This window comes from Dermacentor albipictus, chromosome 10, assembly GCF_038994185.2.
Source record: "Dermacentor albipictus isolate Rhodes 1998 colony chromosome 10, USDA_Dalb.pri_finalv2, whole genome shotgun sequence".
Lineage (NCBI taxonomy): Eukaryota > Metazoa > Arthropoda > Arachnida > Ixodida > Ixodidae > Dermacentor > Dermacentor albipictus.
Window position 1 is genome coordinate 86531462 of NC_091830.1, and position 23097 is coordinate 86554558.

The 23097-nt window shown below is 46.0% G+C and overlaps 1 protein-coding gene across 2 annotated transcripts in view; it reads left to right on the forward strand.

Moving 5' to 3' along the window:
- ASPP (Ankyrin-repeat, SH3-domain, and Proline-rich-region containing Protein) overlaps positions 1–23097 on the forward strand; it is a 78902-nt gene that overhangs the window by 14425 nt on the left and 41380 nt on the right. For both annotated transcript variants that reach the window (XM_070528150.1, XM_070528151.1), the window contains exons 2-6: positions 1348–1579; positions 10983–11170; positions 14534–14932; positions 16609–16674; positions 21620–21672. In XM_070528150.1, coding sequence (XP_070384251.1) covers positions 1348–1579; positions 10983–11170; positions 14534–14932; positions 16609–16674; positions 21620–21672 — 938 coding nt within the window. The remainder of the gene's footprint in view (positions 1–1347; positions 1580–10982; positions 11171–14533; positions 14933–16608; positions 16675–21619; positions 21673–23097) is intronic.

The window sequence follows — 23097 nt, forward strand, 5'->3', positions numbered from 1 at the left end:
AGCCTTGAATGGTTACCTAAGATGACCAGACGTCCCAATTTAGACGCGCTTTTACGTCCCAATTTAAAAGCGCAATTTAGACATCGCACTTTTACCGCTGCAGTCCTGCTGTCATTGTCAGCCTATTGCCCCGCTTTGCCTCTCTGGACCCCGAGTCGTCTCGAAATGCCTGCTCATGTTTGCTCACTGCACCCTCACTACATAAAAAAATTCACCAATGATTACTATACTTGCTAATGCGAAATTTGAGCATAGCTCTATAGTGTTTTCATTTCACAATATATTGGTTGGTGCAGACTGTCACATGCGGTATGTTGTCTTGTGCGGCACATTGCAAATGGAGTGACGTGTGGCACGACTGCCTCGCTAATCGCAAAAGCCAGCATGGGGGTGACACGTGAGCGTGATCCACAGGACCCACTGCCAGCAGACCTCCGAGATGACGTGCGCTACTTTGGCGCCATCTCGTAACCATCTTCGCCACACTACACTTTTCTTCTCAACCTTTCGTCATACCCTCCTCCTCTGCCTTCCGCCTCGCATCTTTCATGCCCTGCTGTACTCTGCATTTACTCGAATATGCCGATGCTCGCCGCAGGAACAGGCACCCAGGAGCCACGCTCCAATAAGCGTTAACGTATACAGATCTCCTGCTTCTGTGTCACTGATTTATTGAGTAGGTTTTCAACGAATGCAACCATTTGCTTCTGGTCGAAAACGCAGTTGTAAGACCTCTGCCATTTGCCAATGCCAATGAGCCCTGACTCTCAGTGTTTCTTCGATATCTTTGCTTACGTCATTAAGACCATATTCTTAGAATCAATTGCTTTTCACTATAGTTTAATGTTCATATGATGTCACATTAACCAGGCTTGGGATGTGCCCGATTTCATTTGTCCAAATGCTGCCACCACATCATTGTGTTATCATACTCAGAAGCTTCACTATAGGCTATTTATTAAGTTAACATGCCTTTCAGGCCTCTAGGTGAGGCATTGAGTAAAGTTAGGTTACAAAGTGAAATAAGAGTACAAAGAACCCAATCGTACGAATGAGTAACAAATCCAGGAGCAAAGGTAACATAAACAGGAAACACCACTATACAATTCTTAATACTAAATACTAGCAGACAACGGCATAGACAATGTGCATAGTGAAAGCAGCGGCATAAATATAGGAGAGGCAAACATGCAAACAAAAGGAGCAAAACAGAAATGACTGTAAAAAGAAAAATGGCTATACAAGTTGATTCTGAGTGCCACACCCTCATCATGCTGGTTTCAGCATTGGGTATCTTGATGATACTTGTCCACCTCCCAACGCGCCATCTGGTGTTTCCTGACGCAGCTTCCACCTCCCACGGCTGGTGACGGGCCAGCCGCCGGAGGCCTGAGTGTGGCGGAGCTGCGTGCAGTGGCCCTGAGGCAACAACAACAGTTGGCATGGCAACAACAGCAGCTGGTGGCCCGCGAGCAGCGGTTGCGGTTCCTGCGACAGGCGCCACACGAGCCGCAGGAACTCAAGCTGCGTCGCCTGCGTGCCCAGCTCGACCAGCAGCAGGCCGGCAATGCCAGTCTCGGTACGTGTACACACTGGGCAGGGTTACCTCTAAGAGGGTCTTGGTCCGTTGTCGTTAAACAAATAACTTGGAAAGGATGTGCAGTTGGCATCAAAAGCTTATGGACCATAGATTCTGAGGAAAATGTATTTCTGCAGCATGGGCACATTGTGTGGTATATTGATTTCTCGCCTGTACTAGTATATGCTGGCACAGGCATGCAGTACTATATAATACATGGAGTGGGGCAGGCCATGTTATGTGTTAAGCAGATAACGAGTGGTCTCCGAAAGTCACAGAATAAGTGCCAAGGAAAGAGAAGCATTGTTGAGGGTGGCAGACACTTAGGTGGTGTGATTAAATTAAGAAGTCTGCAAGCATAACTTCAAATCAGCTAAGCCTAGACAGCCAATTAAAGTTTGCTGGAAGAGGCTGTCATCGTACATGGACATGTGATAGGCTAAGGATGATTATGGTGATGACTAGTGTATATGGAAACTATGCAGCGTCCTAAAGCTTTCAAGGTATGGTCTCAAATAATTGCTCAGAAATTTGTTTTCTCAGACCCCGAACTCTGTAAACTTTTGACGCTTACTGCACAGTCAACGTCTCCTCTATTTTTCCAGTGCAAGTGCAATCGCTCACTCCCCTATGGGAGCCGTTGGTGTGCTTTAGTTCAGTGAGTTGCCGTGATGCGACACTACCCTGATAGTACGACTGCTTGTGTCATGCATATGTCTGAGCTCGGGCCACTGCCGTTCCACAGGAGAAGCTCTAGAGACTCTCTCCCTGCGTCTGTCAGGTTATCACACGTCTTTCAGTCTTCCTCTAACTTCTGTTGTGAGGCGCCACCCAGATGGTACTCTTCCCCATGATCCTAATGCAGGCGCAAACGCTAGCCGACAGGGCATAGCAGGAAAGGACGATAAGAAAGGGTGGTGAATGGTCGGATTGGCCGTATCCGGCTGACATCGGAAAAAAATAGAGGAGGCACTGGCACAGTGCATGAAAGCAGAAAGCCAGCTCAGCACAATGCATGTAGTGTCAACCATCATTCAACAACATTGAGCAAGTTTATGCTGCGTAACACTTCTGCGCATACTAGCTCCTATTTGAGACTTCAGGTGCCAAAACTGCTAAGCACAGACATAGACCTCAGCTGCAGTGTGCAAGTACGTGGGTATAAATAATAACATGCACAAACACAGTGAAGCAAAACAGACTTGACAGTTATTGAATTTTGCCTATAGAATGCACTGGGCTTTGAACATGTGTCATGTTGCAATAGGGGTGCAAAGTATGTGAGAGAAGCTTGAATATTCACCTTGGTTTGCTGCTATTGTGTCCAGTGTCTCTCTTTTTTTTTACTGTTCTTTAAATTTGACCTCTGTTCTGAAAGAATCCAATCCCAGTCACATTTGCTCTGGTCATTACCCAGCAGTCAACTCTCACAGGCTCCCATTCATCCATGGGTAGTACAATTCTGACCTTCCTCTCTTCTTGCTTGAGGTTAGCGTAATGTTCAAGAGAGCAAGGCAAAGGTACCTAATGCCTCCCCACAATAGGAGGTCTTCGCTTTGACATGGTCAGGTACTGTTGCAAATCTGAGCATCAGAGGCTTATTGTGTGCTTGTCTTTTCTGGTTGCAACAGCTCCAGCTCAATGCAACTTCATCACAGCTCTTGAAAGTTATATTCCACCAGATTTCGTCAATTCATTCTTACCTCTAATGCCTTCTCTTCATGATACCTACCGCAGTGACTTCTTCATACCTACCGCAGTAACTGATATGTTCTGCCACTGCACAGAACAATGCAGCATTTTGCTTTTGTGCGATGCGCGCTTGCTTTCCAACAATGGAAGGAGTATTTGAAAGAGAGCAGAAGGCAGAAATGTGTGCGAAATCTATTGTCTTTTCTTATTCCTTTGCTTAGCTATAGTGAGCAGCAGTTCGGAGCTCCAACTCCTTGATACACTTTGATACTACTGGGATCATGACAACTTTACGTGACTGCTGTCTTTAATATTATTTCAATATCATGGAGCGATGTTCAAAAGACGAGCAGCCGCGAGAACGACGAAGAAATTGGTCGGTGCCCTTGGCACCGACTAACTAATGATCATCGTCGTGCCATCATGATTATGGTAATTGCACCATTGCCATTCCAGCGTAATTTTTGTTGTCATCGTTGCTGCCATGCCATTGTCATCATAAGGCCACCCTGTTTGTAATTTCCATTATTGTGCTGCAGTCTTGCCATTGTCATACCACAGTCATAGTGCCATGCTGTTGTCGCTGTGCCATCATTGCTGCCATGCCATGTCATCGTAATGCCTTAATTTTCTTACTGCAGTCGTGATTAGTGCTGTGCCGTCATTGCCTTGTCATCACTGTCATGCCATTATCATGCTTTGTTAAAACAAAGCATGATGAGCTGACATAATTTTATCGTTTTCCTGCAGCAGAATTCTTGTGTGCTAGTACTTTGATTGAGACCAAAAAAAAACTCACTTAGTCAAAACTAATCTGTAACCCTTCACAGCAGCATCTTTTCATAGCCGCTGCATTTCTTTTAATAAACCTCATTTATCAGTCAAGGTGACTTGCAATACTGTTTGGTAAGGAAGAATCTAATTTCGCATAAGTATGAAACTCCCTTGTTACATTGCCGGCTACTCAGCCGTGGGCAAGCAGACGCAGACCCGGCTGGCAGTGAACAAATGTTTATTCTGGCAGCGCAGGCCAAAATATATAGCTTAAGGTGGGAAGAAGGTTGAGAGGGAAAGATGATCAGAAACGGCTATTGCTTGAGCCACCGACAGAAACAAAAGAGACGTTGAGGTGGCAGAGTGCGGTTTGCAACACTTCTCTCTTCTCATAAATAGAACAATTGCACTGGCTTGCTTTACCTGATAAAACACTTAAGCACTTGTTACGTGTCTGTGGTTGCCACCTCTGCTGGGTAAGCCTGTGGCACTACTCACCCTACTGTCGTTGGGGCTTGTGCTAACAATCTATTAGCTTGTGCTAACGGTTATGTCGTTCTTAGCCACGAAAGTAGTGAACTCTTGACTATTGAAATGCATACTGTTATCCGAGGCAATAGTTCACGGAACGCCAAATCTGCTGAACATGGCGCACAGGCAGCTGATTGTGCGAGCTGTTGTGGCATGTTTGACTGGCACGGGTTCAATCCAGTTCGTGTGTGTGTCGACTGCCACTAGAATTATCTTGCCTGCTATTGGTCTGGCAAAATTGACATGAATCCATGACCATTCTTTGTGCATTTGCGGCCAGTTGGCTGGTGGCACTGCAGTTGACATTGGCATGTTTTGAACACAGTTCGGGCAGCGGGCTGACAGCTCTTCATATTGCGGTTCAATTAAGCCCACAAAAATTTCGACCTTGTCACTGACTTCATTCCTGACGAGCCATGATGGGTATCGTGCAACAATTTCAGAAGTCGGTACCGCACTTGTTCAGGTGTGATTGCCCAAGTAAGCAAGACAGTGAGATACTGACACCTCTAGCTTAGAGTCAAAAAACAGCTGTACAGTTCCCTCCAGGTGTTTCACGCTTTTGGGCCAACCATGCAGTATGTAATGCCTGACCGCAGTTACTGTAGGGTCTGTGGCAATAGCTCCTGCAGTTCCCGTGTTGTGACCACACCGTCGTCGAAGTTATCAAGAGCTAGTACACATTCCGGTGGCTCACCCACTTCATCCATCTCCGTAGACCGCAGTGGCAGTTTGCTAAGGGCATCCGAGTTGAGCAGTTTTCTTGGCAAGCATTGCAGCTTGTAGTGGTAGCCTCTCAAGTACAGCGCCCAGCGTTGGATACGTGCTGCAGCCAGAGTAGGTGTCAGGCGGTCAGACTGCAGCAACCTCAAGAGGGGCTGGTGGTTTGTCACGCCGGTAAATTTGTGACCTAGAAGGTAATCACCAACTTTGGGATGCCAAACACCAGAGCAAGGGCCCCTCTCCAGCTGGAAATAATTCTTTTCAGCAACTGATAGAGTATGGGACTGTAAATCTATCGGCTTGGGCAAGCCGTTAATTGTGTGGAAAAGTGCTGCTCCTACGCAGTACGGGAAGCCATCACATTCGAGCTTCAACTCTTTCAACCGATGAAAGTATGCATGAACCTGAGCTTGCTTTACGCGTCCTTGGTTTGTAGAAGGCAGCTTCCTGTTGCCATCCCAACTCCAATTCTGTGCCTTCTCCAGGAGTTTGTTAAGGGGCAAAGTAGACAAGACATGCTTGGCAAAAATCTAGCATAAAATGTCAGCATTCCTGAAGAGGAACCCAGCTCACCAACGTTATGTGGGCTTTTAGATGCTAGTGCTTAAGCACTAGCATCTAAATTCTTCTCGCTCGGGTGAAGACAACCTCTGTGTGTCCTATGGTCGAGATGAGTGACAGCTGGCTGCTGAAAATTTCACTTGTCATACCTTAGCTGAACTCTGTGTCCTCAGAAACATTCTAGCACATTTTTCAGCTGTTCACTTCCATCTTAATAAGTCTCCGAAATCAGTAGATCATTGAGGTACGCTTGGATGCCTGATCATCCTGACAGTACAGCGTCCATTTTTCTTTGAAAAATAGCCGGAGCAGTGTATATTCCAAAGGGAAGCCTATTACAGTCTGCGCTCGTTACAACGGACCCGTGTACAACTGACTTTCAGGTGTAGTGGACCACATTTCAACCTTAGTTTGTTCTACCTATTTTATTAATGCAATGAAGTTCACCTTTAACTCACCGCACTACAATGAACTACAGTGGAACCCCGTTCAGATGTTTTTCACCGGACCGGGGGAAAAAAACGTGACAGCCGGGAAAACGCAACAGTGAGGAAAGCTCCGAAAATGAATGAAAAAAGTGCAGCTTCAACTATGGACAATTTATTTCCACAGAGTGTGCTTAGCACTTAAAAAAAAATGGCTGTGGCTTAGCTAAGGTTAAGCCCAGGATGCGAAGCATACTAGTCTTTATTTTAGTTGTTGAACCACTGTTTAGCCTGGTGAACTGCTGTTGCTTGGCTATATTTGGTTCGGCTAGACGAAGAAACAACTCATGCATTACTCTGCTTCGCCTTCAAGAGTGGAACGCGACAGTGTTCCCGTCGACCCGCCAAGGGGTGTAAGACAATGGGCTACGGCGCAGCGACTACGCGCCCCGCATTGGACGCGGTGAGCGTCGAGCAACGCAGCGTTCGGCGCGGCAACGAAATGTGCGCCTGAGCAAGCGACGCACGCCTGAGCCTTAGAAACAGCTCGTTTCTAAGGCAACACCGCATTCACTAGAGGCGCTTTTGTACCGCTTTGAAGCATCGTACTCGTGGCTCAGTGGTAGCGTCTCCGTCTCACACTCCGGAGACCCTGGTTCAATTCCCACCCAGCCCATCTTGCAAGAGTTCAGCCAAAGCCACCTAGAAAATCAGTCTCTGTAGCACGCCGCAACCTTCGCTTCTCATTCCAACGAGCAGCTCTGTCTCCAGGAGGCATCTCACCTCGTGAGTGTCTAGCAGAGGCAAGCGCAGCTGCTTATATACCGGCACGAGTTGGAGCCCTGTTTCTCCTCTGTCGTGACGTCACGGTGTCACGTGGTATTGAAGGCGACACCGCCGCGCCTGAGGAGCTGGGTTGAGCTCTCGTAATATGCTTCGCATAAAAGTCTGGAATGGTGGCTTGCCGTTTCTTTCGCTCGCTAGAAATCACCACACATTTCTCAATAGCCTGGAAGGCCGCATTGCTGTCAGCGTCGCTGTGAGGTGCGACGTACCTGCAGAGGAGGTCCAGAGCCGTGACAGCTTCTCCAAAGCTAGGATTTGATAACTCCACGGCATCATGTGGCTCGTGCTCCTCGTCGTCACCGCATCACGGCAATGGCAATGGACGAAGGAATATCTGCGGGCAATTTTGCCCTCTTTGGCGTTATCATGCTAACGTGCTAACGATTGTTTAGTATTGCTGCGGGGCGCGCGCGTCCGAGCAGCCCGGTTGCGCGCAGCGGGGTTTCGCGAGAAATGTAAACAAGAGAGGAGAGCTGGCCCGATAGGCGGAGCACCGCCATGAGCAATGCCAACTTCTGGCTTCACTTTAGCTTCACAAAGAGGGACGTCAGGGCCTTTCCCGAGTTTCCTTCCTCCGTGAGTCGACCTGTCCAAAAACCATGCGGTGACCGTAATCACAGTGATGATAGTGAGAGCATTTTTCACGAATGGCCACTTAGTGGCGGCCTCTCAAACTGGCGTGCGGTTTCTTGCAGCCAGTTCTATAGCCAAACCCGGCCAAAATTCGTCGAAAGCTAAAATGGCGGTTGGAGCGCGTGCCTACTTTAGCCCAGGCGGGCTCGGGGTGCTAAGTTGCAACGTATCATGTGGGAACGTTTTCACGGCTACTGCGTAGCAGCGTGTTTCCTTATACATTGGATCCTATGGAAGCTATGCCAGGACCGGATGAAAACGACATAGCAGCCGGGAAAACGCAGCAGTGAGGAACGTAAAAGCGGGGTTCTACTGTATTATTTAGCGTGGATGAAATTAGAATTTTTTTTTTCAATGTTGGGTGTATAAAACATACTTTCGCCATGTCTGTGCAGGCTGACAAGTGACTTCCGAGGGTCAGCTGACGATCGTAGCTCAATATCGTGTGCGCGAGGGAGGAACATGAAGCGAAAATGCTATCTTCTTTCGCACGTGAGGCACATGGGAGAGGCGAGAGAGAGGGAGTTTTAGTCTGGCAGCTGCTGCTTATGGTGTGGCTTATGGTACCTTGAAAGCATTCTGCGATGTGGACAAAGTGTGCCCAGTGCCCGTAGCTTCATATGCTCTGTGCTTTCAATGTTTACTTCACGTTGAAGCAAGAGACAGCACAAAGGTCAATTCGCTCGCTGCTGCTGCAGCACTTCCTCACTCCCATGTTTAGACTTTCCACGGTCATCGAGCAAGATGTGGCCATGTTTACCTGTGCACACCTGGCACCATGCTTGTTAATTTAGTTAGTAAGTGAATGTTTGCAAGTTTATAAGGCCGATAAAACTACTTATCCTTACTTCATATAGCTGTTTACTAATTTGCTCTCGCAATCGATGCTTCGCCTCTTGGGCGAGACTGCAAAATATTACTGCGAAGCTGTTTAGGGCTATTTTCCCCAATGTCGTGTCCGCATGTAAAAAAAAATTCCGAAGATAGTACAATGGCGGGCCAACCCACAGTGGAGCTGACGTAGGTGTTAAGCACTCCCCGTACGTGGGCCGATCCCGAAGGTGGTACATTACCGAGCCAACCCGCGTTGTAAATGAAACAGGCGTTAACGACTCGCAATACATGTTCCAATCCCCAAGATAGTGAAATGCCTGGCCGACCCACGGTGCATGTGCAGTTCCCCATTAAGGGGCCCACATACACAGCTTCGCTGGTCATCCTTCTTCACAGAGGAGAAGGGCAGTGAGTTTTTTTTTAGTTTTTTTTACTTTGAACGTTCGTCACTCACTCTTTGCAATAATGTTGTTAGACATTGCGACCAAAGTTTCAGAAGTGAGGCATTTTGGATATAATGGACTTCGAATAAAACAGACATTCTTTGTCGAATTATCAGGTCCGTTGTAACAAGAGACGACTGCATAACAAAACAACACTCTGTGTGTGTTAATGTCGCAAAGCTTCTTAGAGGTTTCATCCAAGGGTACTTAATTGTATGCATCTCGTAAATCAAGAGTGCTGAAACTACTCTTTGTTTAAAGATGTGAACATACCCTCAATAACTGGGAGAGGGCAATGCTCAACTGCACATGCTGTGTTCAGGGTGGCTTTGAAGTCGCCACAACTTTTTATTGTTCCGTCTTTCTTAATTACTGGCACGATGCGGGGCGCCCATTCTGTTTGCTGGATGGGTGAAAGTACGCCGATAGAGACCAACTGGTCCAGCTCTTGCGACATCCCGTCCCTTAGAGCATGAGGAGTGGATCTTGTCTTAAGATATTTTAGCACGGCTCCCTCCAGCTGCAAGCTTGCCAGAGGGAGGCCCCTTGATCAGGCCAAGATCCTTGTAAAACACATTGTGTAGTCACCGACGGTGTTCTTTATTGCTCCTGTGGATCCTTGTGTTGTGTCTGGCATGTCTTGTGCCGACGACCGGATAACTGGAACCCCTGCTCTGTCAAGCAAGGAAATTACGTTATGGCCACAAAAATTTGGTCCCGAGCAGTTGAGCACAATAAGTGGGCACATTACGGAGACAGTCTGTATGGCACACAGAGCTGCAGTTCTCCCAGCACTGGCAGTGGTCCAACATAGCATGATAACTTCACACGTGAAGGTTTAAGCGCCGGCCATTCATGGTGCTTGTCAAAAACGTCCTGAGAAATGATGCAGACAGCCAAGGCTGTATCCCCTTCCATGGGAAGTGGCACACCACCCTATGTGAATGTACGCCATACCAGTGGCTCTAGGTGGTTTTTCCGTGCAGAAAGTGACGTCCATAAGTGTGCCCCTTCACTATCATCACCTTCAGGTACGGCTTCTTCAAGAGCCAAAGCTGCTTCCTGCATTGGCTCTCGAAAGCTACTCAGCTGTGGGCAAGCAGACGCAGACACGGCTGGCAGGGAATGAATATTTATTCTGGCAGTACAGGCCAAAATATATAGCTTAAGGTGGGAAGAGGGTTGAGAGGGAAAGAGGACTAGAAACGGCTGTTGTTTGAGCCATCAACAGAAACAAGAAGGTGTAAAGGAAGATATCGAAATGGCAGTAGAGCTTCATGTTGTCTTGCTTAACCCACCGTGGTGACAACAGCTATGACATTCTCCTGCCAAAGAGAAGTTGTGGTTTTATTCATGACTGCGATGGCAAATGCATTTTTATGCTTTTATGCTTGTCTACATACATTTAAATGCATGTTAAAGAACCCCAGCTGTCTCAAAATTATATCAGCATCTCCAATATAATGTTTCTTAGAGACTGTGTTGCTTGATTGGGACATTAACACAACTGGTAATTTGATTTTGATTTAGTCCCTTGCTTACTGATGGAGTGGCTCCATCACGGCCTGCATACTTTTCTACAAGAAAGTGAGTTGCCTTCCTGTTTGTAGTGTTTCTTTTTTATTTGCCAGGAATGGGACCTTGCTAAATTTTTTATATTCTTTCCTAACTAGTGTGACCTGTGAGGGCTTTATAATTGTTCCTATTGCCGCAGTCTTTTCTTTGTTGTTGCTTTACTTCAGTCTTGGTGATTTCTATCTCTTACACTTTCTTTCTGCCCACTTTCAACTTCTGTTTCTAATCCCCTCCTCCTGGAAGAGCAGGCAGGTGTTGTGTCCCTCTCAGCAGAAGTTGCCAGCCTGTTCGCTCCATTGTTGTTCTCTCTGTTTGTTGTTTGTATGCTTGCATAAGTAATGATAACAGGTATTACTACTAATTCAGCGGCTGAGCTGGAGGCAGTGCGGGCCCTCTTCTCGGCCAAAGAGAAAGAGCTGTCAGTGGCAGCTGCCAAGGTGGAGGAACTGACCCGGCAGCTGGAGGAACTGCGCCGCAACTCTGGCTCCAATGGCAATGCCGGCGTCACTTCCGCCACAGCTGGAACAGACAGGGCACGGCACGAGATGCTTATGGTGAGAAACACTTTTCTAAAATGCAGGAATGTTTTAGGCCTGCCTAGGCTGCTTTATCACACGTTTGCTGCAGTACAAGATGACCCATTTCTCTCAGGGCTGGTTCAGCACTTAGCATCATATCAAATGCGACAAAGAAATATTTGCACACTGCTTCAGTGTGGATTGGTTAAACTTCACGCTTGGCAAAAATGCATTCTATAGCTAAATCTCTTACTACTGCAATGTGCGAACAGTTAGGATCATCTTTTGTTGCAGTAGCAATTATACGGACACTCGAAGCACATTCATGCCGTCAGTACCACTGCCATGTTGTCCCAGTATCGATGGCATATGCGCAGTCTTGTGTGCACAGGGTTAGAAGGTCTACAGAACTAGATGAGTGATGGCTGAACAGCTGTGCATGTACCATGCCATGGCGCATGCACTGGTCTGAATGGAATGGACACTAAACATCAAGCTAAAGCTACTTGATCCGTTCACTAGGCGCTCACAGATGGCCGACACTTTTTCGTCTTTCTCATGTCATTGAGCATCAAGGTGAGACTTCTGTAATGCCGCTGCAGCTCTCCTTTTCGTGCCAGCATTGTGAGACGCATTGTAGCTGCCCTTGCTGCACGGCAGCAGTTGCCTCGCGTGCTGCATTGCAGCAATGTATTGCTGCGCATATTACTGGAACAGCGTCTGCAAAGCTAGGGCACGTGGAACTTTGCTAGCACTGCCAGTGCTTCACCTGTCGGGCAAAACTTCAATTTTTTTTTTCTTCTCTGTATAACATGTATTTTTAAAAAGTGTTTGCATGCTTTGGAGGTTTGTCGTGCATCAATGATTGTTGTCTATCTCACGTGCCTTTCTTTTCATTAGGGTTGTGCATGAACAGTGTGCGTGTTACTGGCATGACATTGCATTCTTGACAGGAAAGTAGCAAGCGTAGAGTTTTAAAGAATGGATATGTAGCCAAGACAGATGACAATTATGTTTTGGGGACAAGATAGGCCTCCAAGGCTGCAATCTTCTTTTTTGGGTGTGTTCGCAGATTAGAATTGCTTTTTGTCTGTGCTATCAGTATCCTCTCTTTTTTTTAGGAACATGTGAACACCGTTGTATACTAACTTCTTAGTTTGGCCAACGTCCTTTTGTATTCTAGTTCAATCCTGTCTGGGACTCTAGCATTCGATTACACTTAAACAGCATTTTAGTTTTCTGTGCGACTTTTGTGCATGTGCAGGCATTGTCAGATCATGCGTGTCAGTAAAGCTATGCTATGCAGTTTGCTACTTATGGTGCTTACTCTAAATACATACCCTAATTCAAATGTGCACGCTATGAAAATTATTTTACATTGTCTTACCAATGTGGGCATGCCATGTCGTAATTACGTCTAAGAAAGCCAAGTGTTGGGCATGTCTTTACATGCTAAACTAAGATGAAAACTAACGAAAAATCCACATACGCAACAGACAAGAAGTGTCCAAGACAATCGCTGAACTTACGACTGAACTTCATTATTAACATGAGCTTGTAATTTCACATAAAGCGTATGTCTAGCACAGCAGCATTGCCATGACTACCATACTCGGTTCACTACTCAAGCTTATTATCACAACTATGATTCTAAGTATTCTCACGCACAAATTGTTTTAGTTTTTGCTGGTGATCGTTTTCCACCAGATTAGCGCTGATTACAACACGCTTTCTGTATCCCAGAAAGAGAGACGTACTTATCATATTCTTAGTGGCTACACCGTGCACTCCTGTCTGAAGTCATTTGGGCACAGAAGGGTGGGGGAGCTGCGTTTATAAATAATTGGTGCAGAAACTGTCGCTTGTCAATGTTTGCAAATAGCAATAAAGCTATTCACTTTATTAAAGAAACGGTGTGCTAGAGGACATACATTTGTAACAGTAGGGATTATTTAGGTAGCATTCGTTGTTTCATTGGGTAATTCTGTAAACAACTGAGTCATTAACTGGCACATTTGTAGCAGTAATATATGTTGACAGCATGTGCCTCTCAAAGAGGTGTGACAGTTGGCGTTCAGCAACGAATGCACCTCACAAAGCAACTGTGCATGTGCCTTGCATCAGGGCTTTGTTCTAACCAGCAACTTCCAACTGCTTACCATCGACCATGAAGACAGGCAAAAGAGCCAAAGAAAGCGATTCGCTTTAAAAAGGGGCTACACTTTCAGGTGATGTCCTGGATATTGGCCTGCTCAATAAAGACCCAGATGGCGCCCAGGACAATCTTGGCCTCGACCTGTGTTTGCTTGGGATGACACCGCTAGTGGAGGCCATCATGTCGGCATTGCAAATACAAATTAAATTGCACCTTATCCTAGCAGTGGCCTCACATTCCCGCATTATGTGACCAGAATTTCTTGAATGTTGCCAATTTCATCGTGAAAGAGACTTGCCTAATCCAACCGCATACGTGACGCAAACAGGCTGTACATTCAAGAATGTATGTGGGCGCCAACAGTTGCTTTGGATTCTTCAGTGGGACATGTGTAGATAGCGAGCTGACTTAACCCATGGGTTTTAGATTCGATGGACTACAGTGCTTGCCACTGTCCTTGTGAGTTGAGTGTCACTTCGTCTTTTCGGGCACATGCTTGCTCTATGATGAGTAAAATTAAAATTAGAATTAAATAAAAAGTTAAACCGCACTTCTGATAGGGTTTGATTCTACACAATCAGTACATTGTGGCAACACACATTTTTTTTGTTAAGTGATGTAATGCCAATGCAAGTGTTGTCATGCTCCATTATCTCAAAGGCTTTGAATGTTTATCTGGCCATTTCCATCTTTCCTTGGCCACGGATTATGACCAAAGTAAACAACAGAACACAGCCACATGGGCTGCAATGATGGGCTGAATGATCACTCCTTCCTGACGCTACCTTACTCGTGTGTTCCCACATTTTCTGCTCATTACATTGCCCATGTAAGCATTCAGAAGTAAATACAATCAAACTTCTTTAAATATAAGGTGCATCCTACATGACAATTCCCTTTGCTATAGTCAGTATTCAGTATGAGCATAGATTCATTAGACACTGATGTAGAAAAGAAGCATTTTAGCTTTGCTTCCTTATATCCAATCATTCATCATGTTCATGTTGTTATATCTAGTTTCAACTTATAACTAACCACTCAATTACAGGCTTTTTTTTACTTAAGTGGCACCTAAGGGTGCTGATACAACAGGTGCCCATATTTTTTTTCTTACAACACCTTACACGTAAGACCTGTATCAGCTTACATGCGAGCTGATCTGTGTGCTTGTTAACGATGCTCATATCTTGTTGAACTGGAATAAAGTAAGCTGCTCACTAGCCGGAGTGTCTGTCCCATTCCAGGCACGAGCCCAGCGTGCGGGGCAGCAGCGGGAACAGCTTGCGCAGCGTCAGGCAGAGGTGCAGGCCCTGGACCGTCGCATCGCGGAGCTGCGTCAAAGGCTGCACAAGAAGCGCTTGCACAACAGCCAGCAGCAGCAGCAGATGGCACAACAACAACAGCAGCACCAGCAGCCACAGCAACTGATGGTCGTGACCAGTAATGTCCGGCCTGGAGGCGGAGGTGGAGTAGGTCCACCGCCTCCACTCCTGCTCGCCGCCAATGTGGCTGCGGTGGAGCCCCGGCCACGCTCGGACCCCAAGTACCAGACGTTGCCGTACAACACCAAGTTCCGCACGGCTCCGCCGCTGCAACCTCCACCCCCTCCGCCTCCTCTTCCTCCACCAAACAGGCAGCCAGAGGTGAGTTGGACAGCGTCACACATTTACTCTACTTCAGTTCAGTCATTGTTCAGCTAGGGATAGCAGTTCAGCTCCAATTTTCAGCTTAGTTCTGGTTCAGTTCAACACCCTGCTCTTGAGGGCGTATCTTTATAAGGAGTTAATACTGAAACAGCGAAAGAACTGTCGGCTACACATGTATGCGTGGGCAGATGTAAGTGTGGAATGATGATTCGTCGGGATGTTGTCAGCATTCAGTTACGTGGTGGCTGCCACATCAGTGCACATCAGGTACTTGGGGAACACTTGCATAGATGAGAACCAAGACTGCAGCCACAGTGTCCTGAATATCATGGCATTTAGCTTGCAAGGCCACTTACTGATCACAGAAAGCAATCTCTTCTGTAGTCATTGTGGTGCTTCAGTAGCATGGGATACCATTCCAGCAATAGCTGTATGCAAGCGGTTGTTCTGTTCATGGAACCATTAACTAATTGTACATTTGTCTGGTCATTTTTTTGTGAGGGCCATACCACTCTGGCAGCATGCATTAATTCAGCTGGTGAAAATCAAGCACTTGAAACACATTTGGCTGGCTCTTTCAAAGCTGCACTGCATCTCGGTGGACTCGGAGGTTACTGCATTGACTGGAATGTAATGAGACTGGGAGGGCCAACTTTCCATTCATGTGAAATAAAAAATATAAAACCTCGAATGTAACGCAAGATGAACGAAAAAAGAAGTGGTACCTTTATTCAAGGAACCACAATTCAGAAATTAGCTAATTAGTTCTCTTCAATCATTGTCGTCTGAGGAGGAGGCAGAGCTTTCCTTGGGCTGTATTCTCGGGTGATCACTTTTGAAGATAATTTCACTTTCGCAAAATTTTACGCTACTTGGCACCAGATATGTCTCTGACAAGTGTTTCTGGTAGGTATGTGTGAATACCTAGAAATAGATTTCGAATCGAAGATTGAATTGAATGTCAGAAAATTTTTTACAGAACTTATTGCTTACGCATTTTGGGCAAGAAAACACAGAACTGCACATGCTCGGGAGTCTCGTAGCATTGCATAACAAGAATCTAGCAAGCTATGTAACATAGGTAGGTGGAAATCAAGATGTACAGTACAGTCTACTCTTGTTAATGGGAACACCAAATGAGTATGCCAGCATTGATTACAGCACAGTTCAAGTATATGAAGGTCTGAAAAATATTTTTATCAGTAGAATTTTTGTTGAATAGAATCAAATGCTTTTTTCTCCTCTGTAACTAATGAATAAACGATGTTTTGTTGTACTGAATACCAATAACGTTCTCAGTTTAATAGTGGACCTGTGTTTAGCAGCGATCATTCATTTATTGCATAGAAAGTTTTGCTTTCCTGGTTTTCTCCAAAATACGGAAGGGCTATTACAACTTTACAGCATGTAGGTTATTGTAAGGCCAATCTGTGTGACGAATGAAAGAACCGCGCACCATGTGACTCGATCACCATCTCGGGCATAGCTAGCATAGTTGTACAAACTGCCCTCTGTACAACTTGACAATAGCTATGTTTTGTGAAGAGGCCTCCGAGTTTCTTTCCGTTTTTTTGTTTTGTTTTGTTTTTTGCCTTATGTAGCCCCTTCGATATCCCTACTGTAATGCCTGTTGTATGTGTTGCCTACGTCCATGCAATGCATTTCATCAACAGGGTTCGCCAGCCAGTAACGAAGAAAACAGCCCTCCAGACCAGAAGAAGGCCAAAGAAGCAGACTCGGTTAGTGTTCTCCGTTTGTTTGCCAATTTGGCGTCTATTCTATAATTATGTGTCAATGTGTTTGAAGTGTCATATGTAAGTGCCATAGTTCCACGAACATGGAACAACTACATATATCTCAGAAAGTTGACTTCTGGTGGCACAAGATATTGAAAATTGGGCAAAAATCATGGGAGTAGGATTGTCAGTGTCAAGCGATAGCTTCCCAGTAGACATTAGCTCAACTGGTGAACCCTTTCAGTGGTTCCTGCAGGAATCGTTATGCTTTACAACAAATATCCTACACAGACAATAAGAAGCACGAACACTAATACTAGAAATCTGAGCGTCAGCATTTCTAATTACTAGGCATGTGCAAGTACACGAATATTCGATTTCGAATCCAATAGTGACCATTCGAATAATTTGATTCGCAAATCGAATACCTAATATTCTATTTCTCAAATATTCGATTTTTCGAATATCAGTACCTTCAGTGAATGACCCAGCCGTGGTCGATGCCTTTATGTGAGCAGTGATCCCACGGTTCGCGATCTCTATCGATACAGTCGCCGACCGTTTATTCGGACCTCACGGGGACTGCGAAAATGTCCGAATAAACAGGTGTCCGAAAAAGCAGATTATGCAAAAAAAATGAAAGCCTTTATTTCCACGCACTTATTCGGGCTCGGCAGTAGGCTTGAAGAAATCGTTAATGCGCCGTTGCACGCCGTTCCGTTTACGCGCAATCAGATAAGCCTGATCTCGGAGAGGGTCGTACGATCACTATAGGTGGCTGAAAGCACAGTCACTGCTTGTACACGCTCCGCATGCGACGGCAGCATAGCACATGGTGCGTTCATCTTTACGACTCAAGTCATCGTCCAGCGGTGCAGCAGAAATCTGACGAATGATCTCGCCGTCGAGTACAGCAGTGTCGGCACCTGTGAAACTGTCAAATGAGACGGTGTCCGGAGTCGCAATGCAACCACTGCGCAGGTCTCGGCAGAACATTTTCCGCGTCAGTAGGGAGCACATCGAAAGGCGACAAATCTTAGGCCTCCCGGCTCCCGCTTGCCGGCATTCCCCAGCGCAGTCGGTGCGCGCACTGTCGGCGCCATTAGACACTTGACGGGATGTTTACGTGTGCCGCGTTGGACCACCGAAACCTCGACACAGCGCACAAAGCAAACACCACCGTGCCGACACCAGTCGCACAAACGAAAAACGCGGCCTGCTCGCAGCGTCGTGCGCGAAGAAACAAATCAGCTGCTGGATTGTCTTGACATGGCTTACTAAGCTGAAACCGGAACTACTGTAGAGCCACTCTATCGAACCAGTACAAACGATGATGATGAGCGGGGATTTCCAGTAGCGCCACTTCGTGGGGCAGCAAGGAGGCTCCGTTCAAAACAAAAATGGCGTTCAGCAAGTCGAACCATGCGCCGGTCAGAGTCGGTGCATGGTGCTTTCGATTGAGTTGGCTCAAGGAGTGTCCGAAAAATCAGACGAGAGGTTGCAAGGTGTCCGAACTTTCGGCAGTTGTTATACATTATGGTCTATGGGGAGAATGGCGGTGCCGCGAAGCTGACCGAATAATCGGGCATGTCCGAATTTTAGGAGTCCGGAAAATCGGTCGGCGACTGTACAAGTGTCATCCAGGTCCTGATACCGATCGATATGATTAATGTGATGCTCAAAGAGGGAACTGATCACATGTATATGCTGATCACATCTATACGTGAGTTCAGTGTTCTCACACATTAGCACAGTTCGAGCCTCTCCACCCACATGTGAGCACACAGAAGAACTTTGCATACATGCTCGTGGTGGTTGCCAGCTGGTCGACCAAGAACCCGAACCTTCCATCAATGGCCATCGATCCAACCTGCACACGTGATTTCATGACCAATCACTCATAAGTCACGCATAGGAACCTATTAGCGACATGCTTTCCATGACGGTTTGCGGCCCATTATCACATGGGCCGATGGCGAATTTTTATGATGGCCACACTATTTAGCCTAGGCCTAACTGCAGCTGCGTCATCGGGTGTCAACTACTAAAGTTACGGTTACTGAATCAGCGCTGAGCTGTTCACAGTGGTTGCACGACCCTCAGAATGCTGATAAACCGCCGCGGCAATGAAAGTGGGTGCACAGGATGACCGTTGCATGCTCACAGCCTCCAGCTTTGCGAAATGCCATATGGTGACCCCTCGTTTCACATAGGCACACAACTGTCTCTTTTCGTAGCTGCAAGTGGCCGTCACGCCTGCTTTCAATTCACATGGCGGGATCGAAAGTACCCTGTGACCCCTTGCTGCAGACGCATTTGCACATGTAGCAAATGGATGCAGATGGAAAAATGGTGGGGGGGAGGGGGGGAGGCGTTGTGCAAGCTTGCCATGGGCCTCCAAATTTGAGAACTCTACCAATTGGCACCGACCACGGTCAATGTGTGTGGCACAGATTGGCCTTAATGAACTCACGATAGCCCACCGAGACCACCTTCCATACAGATGGAAAAACCCTGCTGTTTTCTAGAAGAAAATTGGAAAGAAATACTTTCTGAGCAACAGAACATTGCCATTAAGCACAGTATGGCCCACTACTAAACTGAAAACACCGTTGGTATTTAGGACAACTTTGCTATTTCTTCAGCTTCACAGGGAAAAATGTGCCTAATCCTGTTTGACAAACATTCTATCGATAAAAATTATCCTCCAGACCTTCATATATGAACTGAGTTATCAATGCAGGCATACCAATTTGGAGTTCCCGTTAATAAGAGTAGGCTATACAATGGGATGGTAACTTCGCACCTCTTAGGTACCAAAGTTACTGATAGCTAGCAAGAGTCATGTTATCGTATTTACTCAAATCTAATGTGCACTTTTTTTTTTCCGATAAAACTGGTCCAAAAGTTGCATACGTGTTAGAATTGAGTACGACCCTGAAGCGCATTACCATGTCGCCATCGATATTTCAATATGGCTGCCTCAGACGCGCTTCGAGCCTAGCTGCCGTAGCTTCCTCCATGTGCTGTAGTGTGTGTGCTTAGGCGCAGCCGCTGCATAGAAAAAGGGGGTCCGTCTTCCTGTTTTTTGCGTTTGCTGTGTCAGCATGGAAGTGCCGACTGGGAAGACATGCCGAGTTCATCATGATGCCGCAATTAAAAGGAAAGTGGTCACGTGTGTAGAGACCGATGGAAATCGGGCCGCAACACGGGCATTTGGAGTTCCCAGATCTTGCGTGCAGGACTGGCGCAAACAGGAGAGGTGTTCTACACCGGCAGCTGCGGGGCCCCTATGTTGAAAGTGGTCTGATAGAAAAATAATAATAACTCTATTAGAAAATTTTATTGTTCTCTGTCACGAATGTTGGTGCGGGAAATTGTATGTAATGGGATCATACCTACGACGTTCTGCTATTCTTGGAACCTCTTTGGCTTGTAAATCTGGCAAAGAAAAACTAAAAGTATCGACCGAGGGAGAACTTATTATTTGCATGTGTCCTTCCACATGAAAAGCTTGAGTGGCAAAATCGCCATCGTGCCAACAGAATAATCGAGTTTTTCGAAGCTTGTGTGCAGGATTGTGGTATGCAGAAAGCACAGACGCTGCATCGGTTGTGCTCATAAACAAATTGTGAAGGCCGTGGGGCGCGCTGCAGGTGGCAGCTGGGTTAGGCAAGTGGCAGGCAGGGAAGCACACCTCTCCTCCTCTACCCCAGCCATCACTGCGTATGGCTGTCACGCACCATATTTTGAAGGTAATCTGTGGCAGGTGCAAAGCCTGAAGGTGAACTGAGATGGCTGGTACCTTGACGTGCATTGTTTTCTTGTGCGCCTAGTGTTGGAGGTTGCATAATCTCTAGTTTTCAAAATGCAGTGAAGTGACAGACAGTCACATAGTGTTTGCTCCCCATTGCCGGCACTCTTCATCATTCTAGCATTGTGGCAGTGACTCTCTAGTCATAGAGTGAGACCTGATCATGTTTGCCTGTGCACCTCGTGACGCCATGTTTGTTAATTTAATTACTAAGTGAATATTAGCTGCAATTTATACGGCGTGTAAAACTACGAACCTTACAAAGTGCCCTATTGCTATCATTATTGATGCTAGAGCACTGATGATGACAGCATCTGTCAACGTCATCTGACTAGAGCTGCGGTCACTAAGCACAGTCAACCATATCATCCAAGATTTAAAGCGACCCACAACACCCCACATGCAAATCTTAGATGTTGTGAGCTGCACCAATGCATTTTTCTTGCCACGATCTACACAGTACTCACCAGCATTCATCATTGCACAATTATGACCCCGATCTTCTTGTGATAATTTGTTTATAAGGTTACTGACAATATGCTATTCACCAAATGTTCTTGGAACCAGTGAAATTATTTTTACTGCTGAAACATTAAAACCTCGGTGCAACTAAATTCACAATTTAACAAAGGCTTTCGCTGCAGGCATGACTTCGTCATGTCGAAGTCTAACTATAAATTTCTCACTTTATTGCTAAAGTTCGGGCCAGAAGGCGTAACGCTTAAGACATGCTAGTACTGCGACATTGCACTACCTCCAACAATGTAACGTTTCTTGGCCTGCAACTGCAAGCTTGCAAGCTAAGCCTGCATTACAAACAAATCCTGCATTGGTGTCAGGATTGGCCTACTGAGTCAACGCTTTTAATTGCACACTGTCTCCGGTATCGGCCTAGATTACTCGACCAAGCAGCTGCCCATGCAAAGTTGGGGTAAGAGCCAGTGAATGCGTCACTTAAAAAAAATCTAGCAATATGCTTGGCGGAGTTTGGATTGTGGCAACTGTTGGCATTTTTGGCATGTTCACTTCACTCGTGTTGAGACTTCACTCTATCGGCACATTCACACACCAACAGTGCAATAAGAAGCAAAAATTTTTGTGAAATCTCCCTATAACAACATGCGATCTATGCAGGCTCCAGAAGCCATGGTGGAAGCAGTGTCTGATGACCCTCCACCACTCATTTGGTAAGTTCACTTTGGTGAAAGCATAGGGTTTGGTCACTAGAGGCTCTGTAAACTTGGTCTACATGTTTTTGTATGCTCCAAATAGTTACCAGCCAACTCTTGGATACAGTTAAGGTCACAGAAATGCTCTGACAATCAGGCAGTCTGGAAAAAAAAAACTAATTTCACTAGCAAAATAATTTTTCTTTTTCAATTGTTTGCAGAATTTGGCTCTGTGTTGCACTTATTTGAAGCGATATTTACTTGAACTTTATGATGGTCGAGGCTGCAGGTGTGTTTTACATTAACCTGTTGCACATTGTGTGCTGTCACCAATGGCAGATGTTACGAATTTGGCCTTGACTGTGTGATGCGATCAGTTTAGGTTGTGTTGCACAACTTCACTTTGGAGCTTTCTTGCATGCACATGAGCTTGTCTTGCTTTGTCTAGTAACTACGCACAGAAGTTTATGCAAAAGTAAGCGTTCACGATAATTCTCAACTGATTGCTTGTAGTGGACCTGAACTTGCATGGCTTACAGTCTAGGCCGTGCACGCCAAATAACCAGTCACAAATGTGTTATAGTTATACAGTCGACTTCCATTAATCTAGCCCCAACGGGACCAACAAAATTGATCAGATGATCCGGTGGGTCAAATTAAACAATATGAAAAAAAATGTCAAAACAAACCGCTGATTAATTTGGCAGTATTTACCCGATTCTAACATGCCCGCTTCTTACGTGTCCAAAGTAAAAATGGCCAGGCGTAGCGTGGTTAAGCCAAGAATGCGTTGCATATTGCACGAGTTGGGGCCCAGCTTTTCCTCCGGCTGTCGTGACGTCACGTCACGTGGTTGCGCTAAAGGTCAATGGTGGCTGCCCGGCCGCACCCAAGGGCTGAACTGAGTGATTTCAATATGCAACGCATAAAAATAGAAGCAACTTAATAACAAACATAGCAAACTTAAAAGAGAATAGACCCACATATGGAGACGCGCAGCAATGAACAATGGCTCATACCCTCAATGGCGGCTGCCCGGCCGCGCCCAAGGGCTGAACTGAGTGATTGCAATATGCAATGCATAAAAACTGGCGTAGAGAGGACATTAGAGATCCTAAAGAATGCAGAAATGTAATGCACACCTGATCTTTTAGTAACAAAAATGTGCAAGGATCTAATATCTGTTGCACAGTGGCAGATGGTTTCCTAAAGTCAGCTTCGCCACAGGACTTTTAAAGCTAGCTTCGCCGCAATACAGTCATGTTATTAGGCAAGGCATACAAACGTGTGAACATGGTGCTCTGTTGAATTTTCTCGGAAATAAAAAAGGGGATCATTAGAATAAGATAAATACTGCAGTCAGACATTTTGAGGTACCATTATTGACTGAAAATCATCCCAGGCAGGCAAAAACAGAAATAGTCATTTTCGACGGAGGATGGC